Raw genomic sequence first — 27,775 nt, 5'->3', positions numbered from 1 at the left:
ACTAACTCATTGCACTGGAAAAACAAACACATACATCTGATCTTCTGAAACAAAAGTCGTCTTGTTATCACAGACTGGCACACTGTACATCTCACATGCTCCAAAGCATGCCAAAGTTTTATGAACTCTTTAACTTTATCTCATGATCCTATGAGCTGTACTTATCTCACACCCACAGCCACTCTGAATCTCCACGTCAAGGAAGGAAAGAGAATGCACTGCAAGAATGTGAGCAAGCGCAGTCCCATCTGGATTGAATGTGGCTCGGCATACAAGCCACAGCTGAACTTGGCTTCAGTTCAGGACTTGATTCAGATTAGCATGAAGGTTATTCCAGTTGGACATTTCAAAAACACACCCCCTACTACTCCCATAAAAAGGATCAAATTTCCTTTGCCTATGCTTCTCTGGAAGAATATACATGTGTGTGTTTTCCAGGAAGAGAGTGAAACCCTCTGGTACTTTATTCACTCTGAATGTGAGTGTACCGTTTGTGCCGAGGGAAACAATGAACACACATTTTGTGCTACCAGAAAAACAGGAACAGCGTTTCAACTAGGATGGATGCTTAAAGAAGATTTCCCTGGCTCAGAGGTGGGGAGGGGCTGCTCTTGTACCCCAGGATTATGTCCTGGCTGCTTGCTAGAACTTGCTTTCCAAAAATTGCCCCCAAAGGCAGATTCTCGTCTTGCAAAACAAGAGCATGGAGCAGGGGACCGCTGACTGCATACATGCCAGAAGCTGCAGCCTTTCCTGGACCAAAGGACCACCAAGGGCTGTACCAGCTGTCTGTGGAACAGTCAGACATATTTTGGGGTGCACTTGGGAGAAGCAGGCTCACGTGGATAAGCCCCTTTCACTGTGTCAGTTCCTGCAACCTACAGCAAGGCCATTTGTCCTGGTTCCTTGGAGGGCAGCTGAATGTATCAGGTATGTAGGAAGTCAACTGTTCTTTGTTTCTGTCTGCTTGAAGGAACATTTTATTTCAGGGTGGATCTTTTTCATTTCCCCCCTTTTCATACAAAAATTCCATACTTTTATCCAGGCCTGATTTTGGACAGGAGCTCCCAGGAGAGGGACTCTGGAACCTCTAAATTTTATTGTGCTCTTTCTTTTTTAAACCCACTCCCCCCAATACTTGCTTCTGGGCTCCATTGTTCAAAACCCCTGTGAGAATTTTGCTGAACTCTAAGATTTGACAAACTTTCTAATATTTTTCCTCACAAAAAGTGGGAAAATAACCAAAGCATATAAAGCAGACAGATGGAAATCATCATGCCTCTGTGGCCACATAGGGAAAGTAATTTAAAAACTATGATAGGAGGAAGGTTTTATTATGATAATTATAATTCAAGAAGCATTTTAAGGTAGATGCTGAGCTGACATAATTTAGTACTTCCGGTTATGCCAGGGATGTGTGGCATATGCAAATGAGTTATGTTAATGAGCTCCAGCACCTCTTTTTGTACAGATTGACCCCTGCTTTTATCACAAGGCTTGCTCAATATGTGAATCAGTGTTTTGGCTATGCTGATCTCTCTTGATGAACATAAGAAAGAGCTTGTTTGAGGAGGAGACAAACAAAAACACTAGGATGGAAGAAAGGAGAGAAAAAGAGTGTGTGCAGAAATATTAAGCCATAAAGTAAGACCTAGTACAGTGTTATTCCATCCCACTATCTGGGTATTGCTTTCTTTTGATGGATTTGAGTAATCAGTAGCTCCACTGACTTTGTCCTAAAAATGCTCTACAAGGTATCCTGCAGTTATTTGGTAGGTTGCACTTAAAATTAACATTCTGTTGTACACTGCTGGTTCAAGAACATGAGGTTAAAATACTTATTCTTTTTACCAAATCCAGGGTCAAGAAAGCTCAAACTGTAGTGCAATAATTACTAATGGCATTATGGCAGAAATGCTGAACACACAGTTAAAGTGTGTAGTATGTTCTTTTTTTTTTAAAGCAAAAATTACTTCTTATATATCACTTATGAATATAATTGTTTATGGAACCAGAATTTTTGTCCCATTTACTGTATTACTGTATATAATACCCCAATATTTCCTCCTTTACTATGCTATTGGATATGATGCAATAATCAGCCACGTCTCTTTTGAAGTAATTTTTTTTGTATGAGACATTGCCTTTATCAGACTAATACAATTCATAGTAGCTATGTGTTTATTCCATTGAACCTTGGACAAATATATGGAGCATATAAAAGTAAGAATATGGATTGCCGCCCCCCCCCCCCATGACAGGAACTATAGAGGAATTAATAGAACAAAGCAGTAGATAAGTTTTACCTTTAAGACCAACAAAGTTTTATTCAGAATGTAAGCTTTCGTATGCTCTTAAGCAGACTTCATCAGACAAAACCGGAATGGCAAGCCATTCCATAGAGGAATTAACACATTGGAAAAGAGAAGTATAGCTGCTGGGCACCCCCCTCCCCTTTTATTTCTCGGTCTTTTCTAGGTGAATTATAACAAACTTTACTTTACTTTACTTTACTTTGTTCGATTTATATCCCGCCCTACCCCACCGAGGTGGGCTCAGGGCGGCTTACAACAATAAAAGCTAACAAAGGTCGATTTAAATACAATTAAAATTATACAATAAAATACATAAAAGCCTAAAAATACATAAACTTCTAAGAGCCAATTAACTAAATGAATTTGTTAATTCTCCTTTCAATATAATTAACAATAACATTTAATACATAATCTCTTCCCCCCCTCTTTTTCCTTTTTTTCCTTTTCTGTTTTTCTGGGGTTTGTTTTTATTTCCCTTCCCCCCCCCTTTATCTTTTCCCCCTTTCCTAATTTTCCCTTTTTATTCCTTTCTCCCTTCCCATTTTGTTCTCCCTTAAAATTATTTTCCTCCCCCCTCTCTTTCATATTAAATTTAAATTTCAATAGAAGACATTGGTTTTATTTTGGGGGTTGCCAAGTCCAACTCAAGAAATATCTGGGGACTTTGGGGGTGGAGCCAGGAGACATTGGGGGTGGAGCCATAAGCAAAGTTGTGACAAACACAATTGAACTCCAAAGGGAGTTCTGGCCATCACATTTAAAGGAACTGCACACCCTTTAAATGCCTTCCCTACATTAGAAATAATGGATAGGGGCACCTTCTTTTGGGGCTCATAGAATTGGACCCCCTGCTCCAATCTTTTTGAAACTTGGAGAGCATTTTGAGGAGAGTCATCAGATGCTGTGGTGAAAATTTGGTGCCTCTAACTCAAAAGACAGCTCCTCCAGAGCCCCAGATACCCCCAGATCAATTCTCCATTATACCCCATGGGAATTGATCTCCATAGGGAATAATGAAGTGCCCAGCAGACATTTCCCTCCCCCCTTCCCCCATTTCTGATGACTCTGAAGCTGGGGAGGGCCTGCTCCCACCTGGGAATTGGCATATCTACTCACGAGTTGCTGAACTTCCAACTTCTTCAAAGTAACACAGAACAACCAAAGGTTCGTTTACCTTTCCTATGCAAATGACCTCTGAAAGGATTGTGCAACCAACAGAGGATCTGGGCTGCTCTCACAGCCACTGGGAGCAGCCATGTTGTTCCACCTGCTCCCCCTGCCCACATTCAGCCTTAAAAACACAGACACACCATCCCAAGAGAAAGCCTTTCCAAGTGGAGTCTGAAGCCTCCAGAGGTGGAAAGGTACATGGTGGTTATGGGGGTGGGGCTTCCCCCCACCAGCCAGCTGACTGGGAGTGGGAAGGAGCCTGGGAAAGCAGGAGAACCCCCACTGGGACCTGGGGATTGGCAAGCCTATTTATTTTATTTATATCCTGCCCTCCCCGTTACAGGCTCAAAGCAGCTAACAACCAATAAAAACAACAAGATATAAAACATTAAAACAATAATCAATAAAATCAATAAATTAGATATAACTAATCTTTGGTGGTCATGATGCGCTCATTATGCTGGTACAGTGGTGTCAGACGATATCAGTCCTTAGGCGTTGCAGCTGTTTCCCCTTAGTTGTTAAATGCCTTATGAAAAAATTTAGTCTTGCAAGCCCTTCAGAACTGTGGTAGGTCCCACAGGGCTCTGATGTTCTCAGGGAGTGTGTTCCACCACATGAGAGCTGCTACAAAGAGAGCCCTGGTCCTGGTGGTGGTTAGGCAAGCTTCCTTCAGCCCAGGGATCATTAACAGATTCTGAGATCCTGAGTGCAGTGCTCTCTGGGGCATATGTGGGGAAAGGCAGTCTCAAAGGTAAGCAGGTCCTGGACCATATAGGGCTTTAAAAGTTAAAACCAGCACCTTGAAACAAATCCGGAATGCCACAGGCAGCCAGTGCAGTGTCTCCAGTGCACGTTGAATGTGCACCCATACAGACAGCTCCAATAACAACCTGGCTGGATAAATAATTCAGTTTCTTAAAATAATTGATTTCATGTATTTTCATGTGAACATGGTATATTTGGCTTAATGACAGCTTTATAAAGAAACAGTATAAACTAAGGGTTACTAACATTTTTGAGTATGAGGACTCCTTTTCATACACACACACACTGCAGATCTCCACATGATAGTAGTTGTACTACTGGTATCCATTGATTGAGAAAACACATAATAACAAAAAGATCAAAAAGACAGTTCTTAGTGTGCATATGAATTTGAGGACCATGTCCAATAACTTTGTAGCCCCCTGGGGGTCCCCAACCCCCAGGCTGGGAGCCACTGGCATAAACAAAACTAGCCATACAACATGATTTAATTGGTTGAACCCAACAAACTACTAAGTGGACTTTCCATTCCCCTCCCTCATAGCCCATTTTGACCCCCAGAAAATGTGATACTCAATGGAATTGTGGAACCTGAATGGAGCTGAGAAACTGTGGTGAGGAGAGGGAACTGGACAAAGCTACCACCTTCTTCTACAAGCAGAAGATGTGGAAGAGGGTATTTTCAACCATTTCCTCCTCCCCACTGCAGCCTCCTGGCCTGCATGGCTTTTTGTTCATGCAGTCCCTTGTGGGTTACTCAAGTTACCATCTTTCTGCCCTGATCTGGATAGCTCAGACAAGCTCGATCTCATCAAATCTTGAAAGCTAAGCAGGGTTGACTTTGGTGGGAGACTGTCCTTGAAATACCCAGTTGAAAGGCAGGGATAGCTTATTCAGCCACCTCCCTGAATAGCCTCCAGTAGGGGTCAGACAACATGACTTGCAGGTGCAAACACACACACACATACGCAAAATACAAAATAAGCAAATAAATATAATCTTTATGAGGGGCAAAAGGGACTGTTGGAGTGGGGAGCATACACTGTGCTTAGGGTTGCCAAGTCCAATTCAAGAATTATCTGGGGACTTTGGGGGTGGAGCCAGGATCAAGGCTGTGACAAGCATAATTGAACTCCAAAGGGAGTTCTAGCCATCACATTTAGAGGGACGGCACACCTTTTCAATTCCTTCCTTCTACAGGAAATTCCTGTAGAATTTCCTGAAAAGAAGGATAGGGGCACCTTCTTTTGGGGCACATAGAATTGGACCCCCTGGTCCAATCTTTTTGAACTTGGGGGGTATTTTGGGGAGAGGCACTAGATGCTATACTGAAAATGTGGTGCCCCTACCCCAAAAAACAGCCCCCCCAGAGCCCCAGATACCCACAGATCAATTCTCTATGATTTTCTATGGGAATAAATCTCTATAGGGAATAACAGAGTTCCCAGCAGACATTTCCCTCCCCTCCCCCAGCTTTCTGACGACCCTGAAGCGGGGGGAGGGCCTCCAAACCGGGGGATCCCCTGCTCCCACCTGGGGATTGGCAACCCTAACTGTGCTGGTAGTTGATTGAATATACAATTAAATAGCTCATTAGAAATTTATTTTATTTTAATTAATTAAAATTTTGATTTGATTTAATTTAATTAATTTGCAGGAAAAAGAATAGACAAACAAATTGAAAGAAATGTTTTAATGACTACAGACTGTAGCAACTATATTTAGATATGTGCATTAATGTCATCATAAGTAGGAAACTGGACATGATAAGGGCAGCCATATTTGTTGGTTGTGTGTTTGCCACATAAGTGTATGTCATAGGATATATAAAAACTGCCACACAGGTGAGGAGAACAGAACCTTCCCTGTCTTACCTTTCTCTGTCACCCCAAGCCTGAAGTGCTTGCGGGAAGGAGAGAATTCAGCTCTTCTCATTTACACACCCCTTTTTGTCTGAATATTAGACTTGACCCCAGTTTAAATGAGAATGTAGCAGACACGTAAATAAACACTTTTGTCTTTTTTGGCTATATTAGCTATAAAATGATATACCCATTTTTGGATATGACATCAACCCTGAAAACTTAAGCAACATGCATGTCCTTTTGAAAAGTTATCGGCGATGGTTCATGAAGTATCTGGATGGGCAATTGTTTCTACAAGTGGTTCTGTTGCTAACTCACTTCCCATGGTTCACTTCCCTGGGCCCCTGTGAGGCCCATCATAGTTGGAAGAGTATTGGGCAGAGGCTTTGGTCTCATGAGCTCCCAGTAACTCAGCCTCCCACTAGCAACAAGCAAGCCAGGAGGCACACTATATCTGGAGCAGTGGCATTCATTTGCTTGTTTGTGTAGTTTCTGTGCTGCCTCTCAACTATAAGACTTCCAGGCAGAAAGCAAGAAATACAAAATCCTTCAATCACAATGAGAGCCAGCAATAAATTAAATCAGTTAAAACTAGGCAGTTAAAAAAATCACCCCACAAGCAAGGAAACTAGAGGTATTCAGAGAGGAAAAACCAGTTTACAGCAGCAACACGCACAAAAACTTAAATCTCTCAGATGTCAAGGTGAATAAATACGTTCGATATTGGTGTCTGAAACAGATTAGATCAGAGGCTGGAAGAATATCTGTTGAGGGCATTCTGCAGATGAGGAGCCCTAAAATGCTCTTATGGTGGGATCTCAGTTGATTCATAGACAGAATGATCAATTATTTCCACTGAACATGTTTAAAATCCAAGAATTAAAAGCATCATTTTAATTGTCTCCCATATCTTTAACAGCAGTTATTATTTTTGTAGAATTTATATACTACATCAACATACTGGTCTGTCTGCCTATATTGGCTGTATGAGCAACTAACCTACTCTGGACTGTGCAATTAATCTATTTGGGTTGAGCAACTGATTCATTCTGGGGAGTTTCAAATGATTAACTCAGAATTGTACTACTTTGGGTTGAGTACATTGGGTCAGGCTGTGCATTTGATCTTAGGAAGTGGAGATGACCCTGGACCAAATGCTATCAACTTGTACTATTTGCTTATAGGTTTTTTCTGGCCATTCTACTGTTATAGGTTTCTACAAACATAAATTTGAAACAAAAATGTTCAAGGAGAAATGTCCATCTCAGTCATTTAAACACCGTTGGATCTCTTGTTTATGATTGCCAACATGAATAATTCATGACTGATAGAACCGCAACCCTTCTATTTGACTGCAGATGACCAGAGCATGGAGTGCTTTTTCAACAAGGACATTCAATGACCTTTTTAAAAAGGCCTTTTAAAGACCCACTCTTATAGGGAAACCAATGTGCTGAGGTTCATGCAATATTCTAGGAAAGTGACCATATCCTTGAGTTATATCTGTTGCATAGGACATCACTCTTTAGCGGATCGAATACAGAGTTAAATTCTTTTTTTCCATTTTAATTTTTTTATTATATAAAGTATAAAGCAAAAGGAATGATGTGGGGGTACAGAAGCAAAAAAATTGAAGAGTTAGGGGAGGAACAAAACAGAAAAAAAGAAAAAGAAAAGCAGTAAATATAGCAGTTACATTTCTACCTCCCAAACCTGATACTAAATTCTTTCTACCTGCAAGTCTTAAATTTTAATGCAATACAACCATTACATTTTACAGTCTTATTATTTTATTATATATATTTTTACTATTCTATTGCTTATGATATAAATCTAAGCTATTCATCTTTAAACAAACAAACAAGAAAAGCAAAGAAACCAACCACAAAACAAAGCCCACTGGTTAATTTTAACAAGTACTAACTTTAACAATATTGAAAATAGTCATAAGCAGAGAAGATGAATATAATTATCCTTAATACTACCTTAATTGCTTCCAACAGAGAAAAAAGGAAAAAAATAAAAATAAAAAAGACCAAAATAAAACCTAGCAGACAATACTTTATCTATTTTAATATAAACAGATTCTAACGCTAAAAAAACCAAGAGCAGATCTTTAAAATTTTCAAATACCTGTGTTGTCTACCTTATTATAAATTGACCCAAATTAATTGTTTGTCTAGGTTGAATGTTTAAGATTCATTAAACTTTTTGGAGACTATATCTCCTATTTTCATATTACTCTAAGAAGCACAAATTTAATAAACAGTTAGAGCCTCATTTCCCATACCTATTATTTTTACCTAGGTAAGAAATCATACATTCTCTTTAACCCACTCCTTATTAAATTGCTCTATTTAACTTTTTTAAAAAAGTAGGATCCCTAGATGAAAATGGTCTCCTCTCTCACACTTATTTATTATTGCCTATAGAAAAAATCATACACCTCTATAACCCATTCTCTATTAAATTGCTCTATTTAGCTTTGAAAATATACAATCCATAGATAAAAATAGCAAAAAGAAGAGAAGCGTTCAGATTCTAAAAGTCACGTTTGCCATTTCAAAGCTGCACACCTCTAGAAATCTCGCTTGTCATTTCAAAGCCGTTTCAAGGCCGCATACCAGTTTCCTTTTATTAATTTCATGTTGACCAATTACGAGAAAGAGTAACAGTTTATAATCCTTTCTTTTTGAAAGTTTTCCAAGTCTTAATCTTCTTGAAGTAGTCTGCCTTTTCTCCCTTTGGTACATAGATCCATTTTACTGAAAGTGATGAGATCTCCACGCTGTCACTTCCTCCTGTAAAAACTTTAATCAGGCTTGATTTCTGCCTTTTTTTTGTAACTGGGCACAATGTCTTCATTTTGATTTCTTTCTACTCCTTTCCCACCAGATCTTTATCCACTTCTGTTATTTCTGTAGACATCACTGGAATCCCTTTACCACTCCGCTCATATAAATTTTCAGTTTTGCTGTGTTTTAAAATAAAGGTTTCCACCTTGTCCTGTATCAACTTAGTCAACAGACCGATTTCCTGCTTTAAGGAGAATATGGTAGCCATAATATCTTTTTAATCAAACGCTTCAGGTTGAATCACCATCTTCTCCACAGTATAACTCAGTCTGATAATCAAAGTTAAAAAAACAACTCAAAGTCCGGTTGTAATCGTTTCAGTCCTGATCGGGTATCAAAAGCATTTCTCTTAAAGATATATCTGACTTTTATTCAGACCGTATTGTAATAAAATAATGTTCTCATTATTGTTTGTTTAATTGTAAGCCAAATCCATTCGAATATCTATGTTCAATCCACTTTAAGTTATTGTGAGTTCTTAAGTTTGTTCTTTGTCTTTTTGAAGCCTCCCTTGGGGAAAAAAGGGGGGGTATATCCTCTTCTTCCCCCCCTTTTTTAACAGTCCCAATTGACGTTATAGTGAAAGATCCATTAATCGGTAGAAGTAAAAAGGAAGACGTACTTGCATGATAGCATTTCAATTATTAGGGTAGAAATATGATGTGATAGAAGCTTGTTAAAAGAAGAAAGCAGTCGGGCATTCACCTCTTGCTGCCATCATCGTGACCACGATGGTGGAGCATCAGGGCAGACAAGAGGAGCAGGGACCAGCTGCTGCTGTTTCCCTGGCTCCTGTAAAGCCCCTTGCTGTCAGAAGACCCCTCCAGGGTCTCCCTCAAGATGCCACAGCTGTGGCACCCCTCCTACCACCCGGTTTGGGGGGACCGCCGAAATCGAGCTCCACGGACCCCACCGAGCTCGAGATGCCAAAACCTGGAAGTCCAGAGTTAAATTCTGACTAACAGTAGGAGGGCGATTTTTGCTGATTCCCTCTTCTACTGAAGACATCTAATTGGACTAGCCTATTGTCCCCCGGGAACAGCAATTCAGGAAGTATTTTGGAATATGGGGCACAGTGGGGATGACAATGAAGTTCTGTTCTGCTGGCAAGAAATTCTTTTCTTCAGTGGAAATTTGGATCCAACAAACTGACCCCATTTCCAATTATGACACATCACCAAGGGTATGCAAGAACTAGCATATATCTAGATGTGCAGCAGGAGTTACACCTGTCCCCCATGTCTATAGAACTTACAATGGGGACTTGGTGATAGAAGAATTCATCATAGAATCATAGAGTTGGAAAAGACCTCGAGGGTCATCTAGGTCAACCCCCTGCACAATGCAGGAAATTAACAAATACCATCCCTCCCCCCCCAAATACCCACTGAGCCCTGCTCCATGCCCAGAAGATGGCAGAAAACCTCCAGGATCCCTGGCCATTCTGGCCTGGAGAAAAATTGCTGCCTAAGCCCAAAGTGATGATCAGCATTTCCCTGGATGTGTAAGAAAGGGCCACTGATACAACCTTTCCTGCCCTCCTTCACATATTCTGCCTAAGTTCACAGAATCAGCATTGCTGTCAGATAGGCATCTAGCCTGTTTAAAAACTTCCAAAGGAAAGCCCACCACCTCTTGAGAAAGCCTGTTCCATTGAGGAGCCATTCTAACCACCAGGAAGTTCTTAATGTTTAGCCGAAAACTGTTTTGATTTAATTTCAACCCACTGGGTCTGGGCTGACCTTCTAGTGCAACAGAAAACAACTCCATTCCATCCTCTATATGACAGCCCTTCAAGTACTTGAAGATGGTGATCATATCACCTCTCAGTCATCTCCTCTCCAGGTTAAACATACCCAGCTTCTACAGTCTTTGTTTATAGTACTTTTTCTCCAGACCTCTCACCATCTTCATTGCCCTTGTCTATATCCTCCTTAAATTGTAGTGCCCAAAACCGAACCCAGTACTCTAGGTAACCAGAGCAGAGTAAAACGATACCATCACTTTGCATGATCTGGATACTATACTTCTGTTGATACAACCCAAAATCACATTTGCCTTTTTTTAGCTACCACATCACACTGCTGACTAATGTTCAGAGTATGGTCCATTAAGACCCCTAGATCCTTTTTGCACATACTACTGCCAAGACAAGTCTCCCCCATCCTTTAATGAACAGCCTGAGATCTTTAAAAAGGAAGAGAGCGTAATGAACTAGCATACATCCTAAACAAAGACTGTTTCCACGCAAGGGCAAACCTCCAAATCAGAGTTCTTAAATAATTAGAGTTCATAAAACTTTCGGCACAACTTTTCACCTCTCCAGGAGTAAATCCACATTTAGTGCCCCATAACCCTGTATTTTACAAATTCACCTTTTCTGCAATTCCACCCCCCTTCAGATCTGAACTTACAGTTTTCCAGTGAGGAATTCCCAATTTTGAATTTTGTTTCCTGCTTCCCTTTTGTGTTGTCAATGTCACATGTTCACTCTGCCTCCTGCCTCCCTCAGTCCTATGATCAATCAGCTAATTTTTAAAAGTGTAATGTTGATTGTGTTACACAGTTTTTTTCATTATAATATAGCAACGTTATAAAGTTAGGACAAAATGGGCAGTGAGGGTTTTTTTTTTTTCTATTTGTGTGTGTGTGTCTGCACCTGGAAGTCATGTTGATCTCTGATGACCAACCTCAGTTGGGGGCCTGGAAGATATTTAGGGAGATGACTGAATAAGCCTACCCCCCACCTCTCAACTGGGTATTTCAAGGAGGTCTCTCATCAAAGTACTAACCAGAGTCGACCCTGCTTAGCTTCCTAAATCTGATGAAATCAGGCTTTCCTGGGCTATCCAGGACCAGGGCAGGACAGGCAGCAAGGTTTCATGTAGCTTTCTCTGTGCAATTACCTGTCCATGAAGTTCCTTTCCTTTTTTTTTTTTGGTGGGTAGGTTTTATTGCCTCACACTTGTAGTGTTTCTCCATCCCGCCCTTCTCTTCCCCTATAGCTGCTGGGCTGTTTTCAATTACAATTTAGTCTTTTAAACATCTAAAAATAATGGAATTATATAATTGATTTGATAATCATGGAAACTCAACATGTGCAGTCATTTGGTGTGCTTCATAATTATTGAATAGCATTGTTATGAATTGAAGTACTATTTTAATTAAGATTTTGTGGAAGTTTTTGCCAGCCATTTATATTGTTGGTGGCTAAGGAAGAGTGGGGGGGGGGAGGAACCTTTGAAATGGTAGCAACCATACTGTTCCCCATTATACATCGTCATTTTACAGTGTTACAATGTTATAACACTATTGCATATGTGCAAAAAAGGAGGTTCCATTGTTGACAAAGCACATGACAACATGTTTAGTGTGATTCATAATTATTGAATAACATTGTTATGAATTAAGAACATAAGAGAAGCCATGTTGGATCAGGCCAATGGCCCATCCAGTCCAACACTCTGTATCACACAGTGGCCAAAAATTTATATACACACACACACACACACACTGTGGCTAATAGCCACTGATGGACCTCTGTTCCATATTTTTATCTAACCCCCTCTTGAAGCTGGCTATGCTTGTAGCCGCCACCACCTCCTGTGGCAGTGAATTCCACATGTTAATCACCCTTTGGGTGAAGAAGTACCTCCTTTTATCCGTTCTAATCCGACTGCTCAGCAATTTCATTGAATGCCCACGAGTTCTTATATTGTGAGAAAGGGAGAAAAGTACTTCTTTCTCCACCTTCTCCATCCCATGCATAATCTTGTAAACCTCTATCATGTCACCCCGCAGTCGACATTTCTCCAAGCTAAAGAGCCCCGAGTGTTTTAACCTTTCTTCATAGGGAAAGTGTTCCAAACCTGTAATCATTCTAGTTGCCCTTTTCTGCACTTTTTCCAATGCTATAATATCCTTTTTGAGGTGCGGTGACCAGAATTGCACAGTATTCCAAATGAGACCGCACCATCGATTTATACAGGGGCATTATGATACTGGCTGATTTGTTTTCAATTCCCTTCCTAATAATACCCAGCATGGCATTGGCCTTTTTTATTGCAATCGCACACTGTCTTGACATTTTCAGTGAGTTATCTACCACGACCCCAAGATCTCTCTCTTGGTCAGTCTCTGCCAGTTCACACCCCATCAACTTGTATTTGCAGCTGGGATTCTTGGCCCCAATGTGCATTACTTTGCACTTGGCCACATTGAACCTCATCTGTCGCGTTGACGCCCACTCACCCAGCCTCAACAGATCCCTTTGGAGTTCCTCACAATCCTCTCTGGTTCTTACCACCCTGAACAATTTAGTGCCATCCACAAACTTGGCCACTTCACTGCTTACTCTCAACTCCAAATCATTTATGAACAAGTTAAAGAGCATGGGACCCAGTACGGAGCCCTGCGGCACTCCACTGCTTACCGTCCTCCTCTGCGAAGACTGCCCATTTATACCCACTCTCTGCTTCCTATTAATTAGCCAGTTTTTGATCCACAAGAGGACCTGTCCTTTTACTCCATGACTCTCGAGCTTATTAAGGAGCCTTTGATGAGGAACTTTATCAAAAGCTTTCTGGAAATCAAGGTAAACAATATCTATCGGGTCTCCTTTGTCCACATGTTTGTTCACCCCCTCAAAGAAATGTAACAGGTTAGTGAGGCAAGATCTTCCCTTACCGAACCCATGCTGAGTCTTCCTCAATAATTCATGTTCATCAATAGGGTTGCCAAGTCCAATCCCAGAAATATCTGGGGACTTTGGGGGTGGAGCCAGGAGACTTTGGGGGTGGAGCCAGGAGACACTGGGGTGGAGCTAGGGGGAGGGGGGGAAACAGCGCCGGGGAGCGTGGCGAGCCGCCCCGTCTCGGAGCAGGCGACGCCACTGCGCAGCTGCCGCCTCTTCTCCGCTCGCCGTGGCTGCTCCTCTGAGATGGGCTCAGGCTGAGCCCATCTCGGAGGAGCAGCTGCGGTGGGGCGGGGCAGCAGCGGTGTGGCGGCCTCGCCGGCTCCGCTCCGCCTCTGGGGTGGAATCGGAGGGGGGGGTGGAGGCGGGCTGGGGGTGTGGCGAGCCGGGAGTCCGGGTCCTAGAAGGGCTCGGATTCGTGGCTCGCCATGCTCCTGGCCTGCCTCCGCCCTCCCCTGATTTTGCCTGTGCTGCTGCCGCCTCTTGGCTGCTCCTCCGAGATGGGCTCAGCCTGGGCCCATCTCGGAGGAGCAGCTGTGGTGGGCGGGGAGGGGGCGGCAACACGGCAGCCTCACCTGCTCCTGGATTGGGCGGCTCGCATGCTCCCCGGCGCCGTTTCCCCCCCTTTCCCTGCTTCCATTTTTTTGGGGAGCGGGGGAAGAGGGTGGAAATCCTGGGGTCCGCTGCCAGGGCGGGAGGGTTGGGAAGCCTATTTATCAATGTGCCTACTCATTCTTTTCTTGATAATGGTTTCTACCAACTTTCCCGGTATTGAAGTCAGACTGACTGGCCTGTAGTTACCCGAATCTCCTCTGGTACCCTTTTTAAAGATGGTGTATTGGTGTATCCAGTTCAATTATTATGAACAGAATACTATTTTCATTAGGATTTTGTAGGCATCTTCATGGGACAGTTCTTTAGTTGGCAACTAAGAAGGAGTGAGGGACCTTTGACATGGTGGCAACCATGCTATTCCCCTTAATGCATACAGCCTTTTTTACAATGTTATGATGTTATAACATTGCTGCACATGTGCAGGAAAAGGAAGCTCTGTTGCTGACAAAGCACATTATGACAAGGCCTCACAACCCCTTTTCAAAAGAAGTGTGGAACACATGGGGATGGTTGGATTCAAATTCAAGGACCCCCCCCCCCCAAATAAATAAATAAATAAATAAATAAATAAATAAATGCCCTTTTGCTGAAGGAGTGCCACAAAGTCAGAGCATCAGCTGGGGATTCAACCTGCAGGGGAAACAGCAATAATACTGAGGTGTGCAGAAAAGGTCAAAGTAAAACACAGAGTTACAGGAATATATCAGGAAACAGTTACAGATGCTGCAGAATACTAGAAACAGAACAAAAAAGAGAATACTAAATTACGCTGGTCACTCATTTGCCTTGGCCTTTCTCCCAGATGAATGGATGCAAGACAGCAGGAACCTTAAACAAAGGACTCTTGCACAAACTTCCACTCTGTTTCTCCATTCCCTGCCCCTCTGTTCTTGGCAGGTTTTTGCTAAGTTAGTTGAACATTTAACCCTTTGCTTCTCAGCAGGGAGGGATTTTATGGGACCAATCCTATACTGGGAGAATGAGTTACCCGATTTCCTGCCAAGCCTACAGTTAACCCCTCTTGTCATGTCATGCACTACTAATTTTGAGGGCTACAGGTTGGGGTATCAGAACACTCCTTCTTGCCCCTCAATGACAGTAAAACCAAATGGTCTTCCTCCCATTTGTCACCATACAGCATCCTTCCTGGAGCATAGTTGGGATTTTATGGCAGGCTCCCAGATCAGGCAGATGGTCCTGTGTTCACCACAGCAATCAGTGAAAGTTTGGGCTTTGTCACAGATTAGGAACCTATTATCAGCATAAAATTATTCAGCTGAACATCTGGTTCCCTAACTGAGGAGCAGAGAATCACATTTCAGTGGGAGAAATGTCATTCTGAAATTTTGTTCCAGGGAGGGAATCATGAGAACAGAAGAACCCTGCTGGATCAGACCATTGGTTCATCCTGCTCAGTATCCTGTTTTACCCAGTTGCCCTGGAAGGCCAACAAACAGGGCATAGAGACCAAGGTCTTCTCTTGATGTTGCTTCCTAAAGGTTTACTGCCTTTGAATATGGATGTTCCATTTTGTCATCATGGCTAAAAGCTATTGATGGACATATCCTGCATCAATCCATCTGATCCCCATAGGAGGACAAAATGGGGGTCTGCGATGGAAGGAGGAATTGGTGTAAATCTTCCACAAATGGAGATGCTGTTGTGTTGGAGCAATTGGCCTGATTGCAGACTTGGATAGTAGTAAAATCTTGCACAATTCAAATAGAGAGAATATGAGGCTGAAAGCTTAGCATTTCGTCTTTTTAAAAAAAATCATGTATAGTATTGGGTATACTGTGAAATAGCACTCTCACTCCGTATAGAAAAAATATATACAATTGTATTCAATATGTATTCAGTCTTTCCCAAAACATATCCTCTTGTAAATATCTCAATGGTACAGACAAAAAAAACATCTTGTTCACAACACTCCTACTGTCCAAACAATACAAAATTAATTGAAGTCCATCAAATCATAAAAAGAACAGGTCCATTTCATTTCAGGAAGAACCCTTCTTCAGGGGACCGTCTTTTATATTTATGGGTTCAGCAGCATTGTAGTGCTATATTTCATATCCTGGCCTTCCAAATCGATATTTTATATGGAATCTCTTATTGGAATGCCACTGCCAGTCTCTGTTCTGCAGCATTTGATAGCGTTTCCTGTTTTGGTGTAAATCTTCCACAAATGGAGATACTGTTGTGTTGGAGCAATTGGCCTGATTGCAGACTTGGATAGTAGTAAAATCTTGCACAATTCAAATAGAGAGAACATGAGGCTGAAAGCTTAACATTTTGTCTTTTTTTATTTATTTTAATCCTGTATGGTATTGGGTATAGTCTGCTGTCAGGCTGCACTTTGGTCAAGAGAAATACCAAATACTGTGTAAGCATTTGTCAAATTTGTACAAAAGAGTACATAAGGTCACCAACTTTACTAACTGCTTGGGAATAAGCTGTCAGCAGGGGATATTAGTGCTGAGACAGAAAAAAATGACACAACCTGTAATGGTGAGAGACTAAAATCATCTTCTCTTCCAGTTAACTGTTTGGATCGACATGTCCACAGTGCCCCAAATAAAGTGGCTTTAATCTGGGAAAAAGATGAGCCTGGACAAGAGGACCAAATTACATACAGGTTATTATTTATTCTTGTTCACATGGATGCAGGGGGGGGGGGGAGACTTGCACACTTGCTCAGTTTCTCATATTTTTAAACAGTGAAAATACCGCTAATCCTCACATAATCCTCACATCATGGCAAAATACTTGTTTTGTACATCTCAGCATTTCCTCTGCTCTGCAGGGAAAATCATTCAAGTGGAAATATCAATTAGTAAAGTCCTAGAACAAATAAAAAATCTTGTGACACTTGTTACTAGGACTAACCAAAATATCACAAAAAGGTATTCAATCTTTTTAGTTCTATAGAAGTCTCAGGCACCAAACAGGAAGCATGCATCCTTTAAAATGGTAAGAAAACAAAGAAAACATCACAAGTTATTAACAAACTGGAAAGTCAACAGAAGCCAAATTGGGTAGTGTGTCTAGTGGATGAGGGAATGAAACAGTATGTAGACTTTTCAGTTCTTCAGAATTCTTCATCAGGGTGGATGTTAAAAGGGAGACATTATTTGTGTTATGATGTTAAAGGCCTCTGGCATGCATCTTGTACAGAATGTAATTGATGTTGTTAGTCCTAATAAAAGCATATTTGGTTTTGGTTTTTTTTTAAGGGGCCAGTGCGACTCCTTGGAAATTAGTCTTCAAATAATGTCCACCCCCATTAGACAAAGAGGATCTGGGTTATGGTTTTGCTTCTGGGCATTTTTCCTCCACCCACTCACTAGATATATTACCCAGTTTGGCTTTCATTCTCCAGTTTTGTTAGTATAATGACCACTATGTTTTCCTTCTGTTCTCAAACTCTAAAGGGTTTGGTGTGGTCCATTTAGTCCTGCAGAGACCACTGGCTTTTCTATTCTCAATTGAAAAGTGCCCCTTATCCTACTTCACAGAAAGTGTAGATGAAACTTAAAAACAGCTTAACCCAGTACTATATAAGGTAATTTATTCTATACAATATGCACAACATTCTGCCTTAACATGATGGCCAGAAACATCTTTTTCTTGCCTCTTTCACCTTCTCCTTAACATCTAGCCTGATGAAGAATTATGGAAAACTCAAAAGTATGCACATTTTTGTATGAACTTTGGGCTGGTCCTAATAAAAAATATTGTGTGACTCTTGCCTTTAGATTTTTTTTCTGTAGCCCAGCATGACTACCTAGCATCTTAGAGCATAAGGTCAGGTAAATGCTTCATCCATCTCCCACAGTACTGTCAGTCCTGACTGTCAGTCAGTTTCCAAGTTCCATGTACAGAATGTTTCCACTTTGATGTTACCTTTAATGGAAAATTTCAGAAACTGAACATGGGTATTCATAAATGCTACACCACATACATAATATTTGCCATCTATGGGTATAACTCCAAGGGATTTCATGGGATAATAAACCAGAGTGTAGCAAGACTAACAGGTGTTTTCATTGGACAGAGAATTGCTGGAGATGACTTGTCGCCTTGCAAACACTTTGAAACGAGAGGGAGTGAAGAAGGGAGACAGGGTGACCATCTACATGCCTCCCTGTCCGATGGCTGTGGCCAGTATGTTGGCCTGTTCAAGGATTGGTGCCATACACTCGGTGGTATTTGCCGGATTCAGCTCTGTTGCATTGGCGGAGAGGATCCAGGATGGTAAGTGCTTCCTGTTCTCCAGGTGTGTCCTGTACAAAGAGACCATCTTTTTTTCTTTGCTTTCTCTTTGGAATGTTAGCAGTCTTATCAACAGCTCTTAGTGAGTGACTAAGATTTTAAAAAGAGTGATTATGCATAAGCCTTTCTGTTACTCACTGTGGCAGAAGAAACAAAGGTTGAGAAAGCAAAAAAGTATACATCTTGAGTCAAAATCATCCTTGCTAGGTTTTAAATGATTTCTAATTTTGACTTCACAAACTGTGGTTGAAGTATAAAGCATCAGTTAGAACTGCAGTGGGCAGAGTTTAGGGACTGTGAGATCATAATAGGGTTATGGCGGTGAGGTCTGGCGATGCCCCAGAGTTATAGGTAATCTCCAGTCTACAGAAATCAGATCCCCTAGAGAAAATGACAGCTTTGGAGGGTGTGGTATCAAACCCCACTGAGGTCCTTCCCCTCCTCAAACTCTGCCCTCCCAGGGCTCCATCACCCCAAAGCTCCAGGAACTTCCCAATTCTTATGCCTGATGTAGCCATTTGTCTCCCCCACTACAGAGTTTCCACCAGTTCCTAGAGTGGCATAACATCACTTTTGGGTTTCCCCAGGAACTGAGACAATGCCATTGCCCAACTGCAGGTTTTAATCCACCCCCCCCCCCCCCAATATGAGTGCTGGTAGGCAACAGGAGCTGGAGGCAGGAGATCTCCTGCCCCCAGCAGAGAAATGGCATCTCTTATACAAGCTTATCCTTATAAGAAAAAACCCCTATGTTTATTTTCATCTTATGTTTTTCTTCCTATTCTCCAGTGTTTATTTTTTCTTTTTGTTTCTTTTTGAAGACAAGAAGGGGGAAGGGTTGTGAATGTGATGCCTTTGCTGTGGTTATGGTTGCCAGCTCTGACCTGGAAAATTCTTGGAGATTTGGGGTGGGTGCCTGTGGAGGGGAGAGTCTGGGGAGCATTTTCACCTTGAACACTGTAGAGTTTGCCTTCTGAAGTTACTTTTTTCTCCAGGAGAACTTATCTCTGTAGTCTGGACATTGGCAACCCTAGGATGTGACCCAGTATAGGCTGTTTGTGTGTCCTTCACCAGCTGAAGACGAATGTGCTAGAAAATCCCTTTCTTAGTCTAAGAAGCAGTGGAGGGTAGTTGGGGCAAAGGGGAAGACAATACATTGCATTTAACTTCTTTTTTTTCAATTTCTCCAGCTACATCTGAAACAGTGATCACAGTGAACCAAGGCTTGCGAGGGGGCAAGGTTGTTGAACTAAAGCAGATGGTAGATCAGGCAGTGGAACTGTGTCCCACAGTGAAACGAGTTTTTGTTTCAAAGAGGACAGAAGGAAAGGTTCCCATGACAGCCCTGGATATACCACTGGAAGAGGTGAGATCATGTCCCTATCCCCTCTGCATCATCTGTAGAATCCCCACTGTCCTCATTCCATCACTATATGTCCCGCTTACATACATGTAACTAGTTCTGTCATGATTATTGTAGTACAAGCACCAGAACTCTTCAGCTACCCAGAGAACAGTCAGGCAGTATATACTGGAAAATGTCTTATCACAACAACACTGATACAAGCATGACTTGGGCTAGCTGAAGAGCATCCTAATCCTGGCAAGGGAAACAATACTCTAAGCGTAGAAAGCGTATATTAGGAACATCCAAGTAGTAGAAGGGAGGTGATAGCAAACAGTAACCATGAGAGAGGAGAAGTAAGCTATGCAGACCCCTGAAACATCTTTAAAGCTTTTCTGTTCAGTCATAAGAACATAAGAGAAGCCATGTTGGATCAGGCCAGTGGCCCATCCAGTCCAACTCTCTGTGTTATACAGTGGCCAAAAACACTTTGTGTCACACAGTAGCCTCCGTCATGAGGGCTAGAAACTTGCTTTAAAAAATAATTGGTGTTAGGGAGAAATTATCATTTTAATTCTGGTACACGGGAAGCTAAATGAGACCTTGGAGCCTATTAAGAGATCCAACTGAAAGTGCTTTTCTGCTTCCCGTGATAGGCGATGATGAAAGAGGATGTGACCTGTGAGCCTGTTGCTCTGGAGAGCGAAGATTTTCTGTTCCTCCTTTACACTTCAGGCAGCACTGGAAAACCCAAAGGTTTGGTCCACTCCCAGGCTGGCTATTTGCTGTATACTGCCATCACACATAAGGTAAAGATGCCAAAATATATTACATCAGAGATATTTGAAAACTTCGCAGAGGACAAACAAGACTCTGTTACCTTGCCCTGTGGCATGTATTCATATACACTATCTCCAGGACATCTCTGTCCCTAAGTGCTCTCATTCCTTCTCTGTGAAAGGAGTCTGTCTAGTCACAAGCTTAACAGTAACTAAGGTCATAACAGATGCAAGGCCAGGCAGGCAGCAGTGAGCAGAATTGCCAACATCCAGGTGGGGCCTGGAATTCTCCCAAAGTTACAACTGATGTCTAGATTACAGAAATCAGTTCCCCTGGAGAAAATAAGCAATATAAGATAACCACCGGAAGCAATAAAACTTTCACGCAAAGCATGTAAATATGCATTTTTAGTGAAGTAAAATTTTCCCCACAAAGTCTCTCAACAGTCACAAAGAATGATAGCCTCTTCAAATAGGACTTCATGAAGATGTGGGTGAAGTCTTTAAATTCTTAGTGTTCCACTCATGATGGTACAGAGAGAATAAGGAACCGCTTTCAAAAGGACTCCTCACGGTTTCAATAGTTCTTCCTCAGCCTCTTTCTCCACAGCTCTGCTCTTTATAAAATGGATCCACGCATGCTCTAATTCACTGCTACTGCTCTTCAGAGAAAATAGCCCCTGGAGAAAATAGCTTCAGATTGTGGACTAGGGTTACCAAATCCAATTTAAGAAATATCTGGGGACTTTGGGGGTGGAGCCAGGAGACACTAGGGGTGGAGCCAAGATCAAGGCTGTGACAAGCATAATTGAACTCCAAAGGGAGTTCTGGCCATCACATTTAAAGGGACGGCACACCTTTTCAATGCCTTCCTTCCATAGGAAATAATGGATAGGGGCACCTTCTTTTGGGGCTCATAGAATTGGACTCCCTGGTCCAATTGTTTTGAAACTTGGGGGATATTTTGGGGAGAGGCACTAGATACTGTACAGAAAATTTGGTGCCTCTACCTCAAAAATCAGCCCCCTAGAGCCCCAGATACCTGCGGAGCAATTCTCCATGATTTTCTATGGGAATAAATCTCTATAGGGAATAACAGAGTTCCCAGCAGACATTTCCCTCCCCTCCCTCGACTTTCTGACGACCCTGAAGCGGGGGGAGGGCCTCCAAACCGGGGGATCCCCTGCTCCCACCTGGGGATTGGCAACCCTATTGTGGACTCTGTGGTATTACATCCTTGCTGAGCTTCCTCCCCTCCTCAGACTCCGCCTTCCTCAGTCTCTGCCTGAAGGCTGCTACCCTGAGACTGGCAGCTGGCAGGGAGACTCATGTTGGGGGTAGGGTTGCCAGCCTCCGGGTGGGGCCTTGAGATTTCCCACTTTTACAACTGATCTCCAGCTGGTAGAGATCAGCTCCCCTGGAGAAAATGGCTGATTTGAAGGGTGGACTCTATGGTATTGTACCATGCTAAGGCCCCACCTTTTCCCAGATCCACCCCAAAATTTCCAGGAATTTTCCAACACAGACTTGGCAACTCTGGGGGGTGGTGAGGCTTACTGGCAACAGAAGTGACATCATCATCATGCTGCCAGCAACACACTAGCATTTGGATGAATGCTAGAACGTCACATTTGGGTGACACTGAAAGTGATTTAATGGCATCAGGACACTGCTGATCATCCCCCCATTTCCAAACACACACCTGATCGGCATGGAGTGAGTGGGTGGGTGGGGTGGGAAGACTTTTACCAAACCAGGAGTTCTGCCAAGCCTATGATCCATTCTCAGATCTCCAAACAAATCCACAGTTTAAGAGAAAATAATGATTTTTAATTTCATTTCCCAAATGCAGCCACTGAAACTGCTTTTTGGAGGGTAAGAATGGCATGGGGGTGGGGAGGCTTTTAACCTTTTCTTCCCCTACCATTTTCCTACTGAAAATCGCTACCCCTGGTTTCATCTAATTGAGCTTTCTGTATTGAAACCCTTGATTTCAGAGTAAACCACATTGGCTTATTAGTCTTCACATCTCTTTGTCATGAGATCAGTTTTCACCACCTTCCCTGGAATTGTTTGGCACAGGTCAAACCCTAGAACATAGTGGAAAGTATTTCAGCAATGTTAGTATGACTGTATTCTGATCTACCCTCTAGTCTTTGTCACAAATGAACAAGACTCAGGAAGCTATGCAGACCAAAGAGGACTGCGCCCCCATACAACTCTTACTGCACAACAATGTACACTTTTTAAATTGCTGGTGGGGTTGTAGAAGACAGATTCTTAAACTGCAGGAGCATATGTAAGGAAATACGAATACAAAGAACTTCCAATATAATAAAAACCCAGCACATTTTGTTCCAATTATTTTTGGAAACTACAAAACAGGATTGGAACAAGTTCCTGATTCTTTCCCTCCAGCTGGTAACAGCAGCAGGCTGGTGGCGCCTGAAAACAATACAGAGAGAATGACAACTTTCCATTGCAAACATTGCTATACTTCACCCTGCCACACACACATCCTCCTTTGGAATCCTCATCTGTCAACAGCAGGATGGCATTGCTCCAGCAACCCAAATAATGGAATCAGAAAGTGGTGAGGATACTGTTTGAAATAACAGCTCCAAAAGCAGCAGCTTGGAAACTTGAGAAAGGCTGTTGGAAAATATTTTGGCATATAAACAGACAGGAAGTGAAATAACAAGGGGTGGCCCCAAGGAAAGCAGAGAATTGGCTAATGGGTTGAAGTATGTAATCTAGTAATTGCTGAGCAGACTGGAATGATTTTGATTTGAGGACAGTATGAGAAAGCTGACAGCAGCTACAGTCAGAAAAGTGACACTGTGAAAAATCACTCCACAATGATGCAGATGTGAATATGGAACTCATCTGTCCATGGAGATGACTGGGACAAACCTTGCATTTGTGGAGCAAATGTTCTCTTCCTGGCTTGGGGAATGTTTGTGAAATTTTTAAATGCAATTACAGGCAATGTAAGAGAAGGAAGGGAGCCAGAAGTCTGAATGACATACAGAGAACAGAGTGATGAGAGTCACAGATAAATTATACATTGCTTCTTTTCTTAATGTTTTCAGGTTTTATGCTTCTCTCTTTCCCTCCTAGATCTTCACACATCATCATTTTTTTAAAGGGGGGCATTCATATATCTTTAGATCATATTGGAGAATGTCTTTTCAAGAGGTCTTCTTCACAAGCTTCATCTTTCATGAGTGTCAGTGATTACTGCTGTCAGTGTGAGTTTACATCAACAGAGGATAAGAAAAGTACAACCTTAGGCCATGAATGAGATTCATGCCTTCTCTTAGTGCTTTCTGAGAAATATGAATGAAGTTGTATTTATGGCATCTCTTGAGAGAACAGCAGTGGATAGCATGAATGACTTTTTGCCTCACTAAACAAGTGTGCTGGCTACAGATTACGAAAGCAAAATAAGTCTACTGCTTTGTTCCATTTTTTCCAAGAGACGGAAAAAAGGTGGTGTCAATATTAGTGAGGTTTCCAGTAGCAGAAATGCTGTTAATTTATTTAAAACATCTCTAAGCCATCTTTCCACCCAAATAGGGTCCTCAAGTCAGCAAACATTACAACATCAAAACACCATTTGAAATAATATATATCATTCAATAAAAATTTATAAACACAAAAGCACTCAACACCTAAACCAGGGAGGAGAGCCAATAACAATTATTGGAGGTATGGAGGCTCTAGGACACTCCAGCTGCAAACAGCTTCTTCTCATGAGTTATTCTGTAAAGTCACTGAGTACAAAAGGTTCTGTCTATTATTACCTTCTCTCTGGCAGTACGTGTTTGACTACCATGATGGAGATGTCTTTGGGTGTGTTGCAGACATTGGTTGGATTACAGGACACAGCTATGTGGTCTATGGACCTTTGTGCAATGGAGGAACTACAGTTCTTTTTGAGAGCACTCCAGTATACCCTAATCCAGGTAAATAATAAAAAGGTGAATTGCTGGGCTTGCTCACAGGTGACCCATGGTTAGATCCAGTCCCGACCAGCCCTTCTCAGTTTTCACTGCCCAAGTTTAATCATGGTGTGGTTAAAAATAAACCCCTATTGCTCACTGCTTAACTTGTAAGGAAAAGAAGCAATGCGTTTCCATGTATATTTCATATAGATTAATTTATATGACATTCTGGGGAGATGAAGGACCACTACTAATCCACCTCTTGAGAGGATCTTTCTGATATGGGGGAGCTTTCTCCAGAATTCATGCTATACTCTTACTCTGAAATGAAAAGGGCAATTCAAACATTACAGTCCTTTGGTCCCCCACATTTTTGCCATGGGTCTTCTTGATCAAATATGGTCTGGGAATGTTGGGAAGGGCACTGTTTCTGGTGGTCCAGATCCATTTAATGCAGCAGTGCTCGTATTAGACCTGACCATGTGCTTGCAAAGTTACAAAATTACTTAGAGCCACATTTCAAGTTGTAACAAAATAGTATCTACTTTATTCTATAAATACATGTTAGATAGTGCAAGGTAAAGAAATAGAACCAGTTCCTATACTATCTAGCTAGCAGATGTGAGTGGATGCAGAGAGGAGCAACCTGAATCACCCATCTTGTGTGCATGGGAAGAGGGGAGAGAGAGGCTTCTTTTTTTTAAAAGGCACTGAACAATTGGGCAAGTGAATGTGTCATCAGGCAGAAGTGTTCTTTTCTTTTTTTAAAGATAGGCTGCCTGACGCAGGAAGCAAGGGTATGACTAGTTTGACTATCAAGCAAGAAGAACCCCTGCCCTAAGGTAACTGGATCTTTTTTTTCATATTCTAGGACGTTACTGGGAAACTGTAGAAAGATTACAAATAAATCAGTTTTATGGAGCCCCTACTGCTATTCGCCTGCTGCTGAGATATGGGGATGACTGGGTGAAGAAATATGACAGATCTTCCCTCAAGATCCTTGGCTCAGGTGTGTACCAAGCCAAGCAACTGGTCTTGGCTAGTGTATTTATAGCCAAGTCATAATAGAGTCACCATTTACTCTGGACCAGAAAATGGGATGGTGGAATTCAGAACTGAAGTTTCAGATGAATCAGAAATATTTAAACAACACAACTTCATGGAGACCATATAGTAGATTGAAAAGGTTAGGTAGTCACATTTATTCCTATGAGGGCCAGCTCTAAGGTTTAAGACTTTCCTGGATGGTTGGCTTATATGTTGCTTGCCTTTTTTTCTTTCTCTTCAGTGGGAGAACCTATCAACAAGGAAGCTTGGGAATGGTACTTCAATGTGGTTGGAGACAGACGGTGCCCTGTAGTTGATACCTGGTGGCAAACTGGTAGGAAAACAAAAATAATATTAAAGCCTTACCTAAGCAATTCTCATTTAGGCCAGGATTATGTACACAGCTCACTAAGTCTGGTACTTTTCAAACAAGGCCCCCAAAAGACACACAGACTGCCAACAGAACAGGTTCAAGTGTGGAAATCTTGCAAAATAGAGTATCATTTGCCAGTTCTTGAAGTGTTTGATCTATGAGTATCCAAGGCTTTGTTGATTGCATGAGCACAGGAGAGGAATGTTTTCTTTTCCCACAAATTAGAGATCATATAAAAGGGGAAAGCTTTCTAAGTATGAAACTCCTCTTGGCCAGCTTTTAAAGAAACACCAATTTTGTTTTATCTTATTTAGAAACAGGAGGTGTCTGCATTGCACCTCGCCCTTCAAACCCAGGAGCTGAGATCCTTCCAGCCATGGCCATGAGACCCTTGTTTGGCATCAGTCCATCCCTCATGGATGACAAGGTACATTTTATTCATTAGAGGATTTGTGATCCATTTTTCAGCTCATATGCATTTTTAAAATTGTAGAAAAATGTTAAAAATGCCCCCAAGAACACATGCTAGTCATAGCCATAAGTTGAAATGTGACCAAAGACAGAATATAGAATAAAGTATAATCTTACAGTTGAGTCTTCTTACATATGATTATATGAAGCAACCTTGTACAAAGTCAGAACATTGGTAGATGTAGTTCACTGTTATCTACTCTGCCTGGCAACAGCTGTCTGTGGTCTAACACCAGTTAGAAAAGATCCTTTAAATTCTGATGTCAGCAGTTGAATCTGAGCCCTTCAGCATGCAAAGTGTGCACCTACTCACTGAGCCATAGTGCCTCACGATCAGCTTTTTGTTTGTTCCCTACAGATCTTCCAATTTCATTAGTCTATTTATCTACACAATCTTTCCACCCTTAAAAGGGCCACAAAAGTGACTAATAATTTATAACATATATGATAAAATTACACTATAAAACTATTAAAACCAGCCCCCCTCCCAAATACTTATCATTGAAATAATTTTAAAAAGCTAAAATATATACCCAGCAGAGCTGAATTAATACCATCAAAGGCTCTATATTTCTTATTATGTTTCTTCCTGTGCTCCTGTTTTTGTGCTTGAAGATAATCTCATCTCCTGTTACATTTTCCAAATATTTCCCATAACTGTGGTAGCTGAATAGAAGTTAGGGCTGAACTGTTGTGCCAAAAATAGTGACTAATTTCAGCACAGTGGAAAACATTTTAAAGAACGTAGAATTGAACAGGCTGGCTCAGCCCTCCAAGTGAGCCAAGCAGCCATTTGGGCATACAACCAGCATGGGATGCTGCTCTTGGTCCCATCTGGTGGCAGCTTGGGAGGAGGTGGTGGGCATGGCTGGTGTCTGTAGTTGGAGGACTCGAGAGTAACCATTCTTCTCAAACCACCTTCAGTTTTCTGAAAAACAATCACAGATCTCCAGCTTTACAGGTAAATAACATGTGACAGGATCAAAAAAGTGGAGGGAAAGACAGACAGGCACACATGCAAATATAAATCAAGGGCACATAAAGGAATGCAGAGTAAAAGGCAGATAAGCATATGCCAAAGTTACAATTTTGTTACCGCCGGAAGAGGTGCGGGCCCTGCGGGATCTAGGGCAATTCCGCAGGGCCTGTAAGACAGTCCTCTTCCGGCAGGCCTATGATATTAACTGACAATGTAAAATATCCTGGATGAAAAAATGTATCTATAGGCCGCCGGTTTTTACTCTATCTTGTTTTTTT

At 41.8% G+C, this 27,775-nt stretch overlaps 1 protein-coding gene across 2 annotated transcripts in view; it reads left to right on the top strand.

The window, feature by feature from the left end:
* The first annotated feature begins 400 nt into the window (after positions 1 to 400).
* LOC132590311 (acetyl-coenzyme A synthetase 2-like, mitochondrial) overlaps positions 401 to 27,775 on the top strand; it is a 38,176-nt gene continuing 10,801 nt past the window's right edge. The window contains exons 1-9 of one of the 2 annotated variants that reach the window (XM_060263373.1): positions 403 to 930; positions 16,823 to 16,919; positions 18,339 to 18,538; positions 19,747 to 19,922; positions 20,558 to 20,710; positions 24,501 to 24,648; positions 25,499 to 25,636; positions 25,916 to 26,008; positions 26,362 to 26,474. In XM_060263373.1, coding sequence (XP_060119356.1) covers positions 627 to 930; positions 16,823 to 16,919; positions 18,339 to 18,538; positions 19,747 to 19,922; positions 20,558 to 20,710; positions 24,501 to 24,648; positions 25,499 to 25,636; positions 25,916 to 26,008; positions 26,362 to 26,474 — 1,422 coding nt within the window. In that variant the 5' untranslated portion in view covers positions 403 to 626. Of the gene's footprint in view, positions 931 to 16,822; positions 16,920 to 18,338; positions 18,539 to 19,746; positions 19,923 to 20,557; positions 20,711 to 24,500; positions 24,649 to 25,498; positions 25,637 to 25,915; positions 26,009 to 26,361; positions 26,475 to 27,775 lie in introns of both variants that reach the window. The other variant, XM_060263374.1, reaches the window with a different exon arrangement.

Source organism: Heteronotia binoei, chromosome 21 (assembly GCF_032191835.1).
Source record: "Heteronotia binoei isolate CCM8104 ecotype False Entrance Well chromosome 21, APGP_CSIRO_Hbin_v1, whole genome shotgun sequence".
In the NCBI taxonomy this organism is placed as follows: Eukaryota; Metazoa; Chordata; class Lepidosauria; order Squamata; family Gekkonidae; genus Heteronotia; species Heteronotia binoei.
This window is presented reverse-complemented; position numbering and strand designations above follow the sequence as displayed.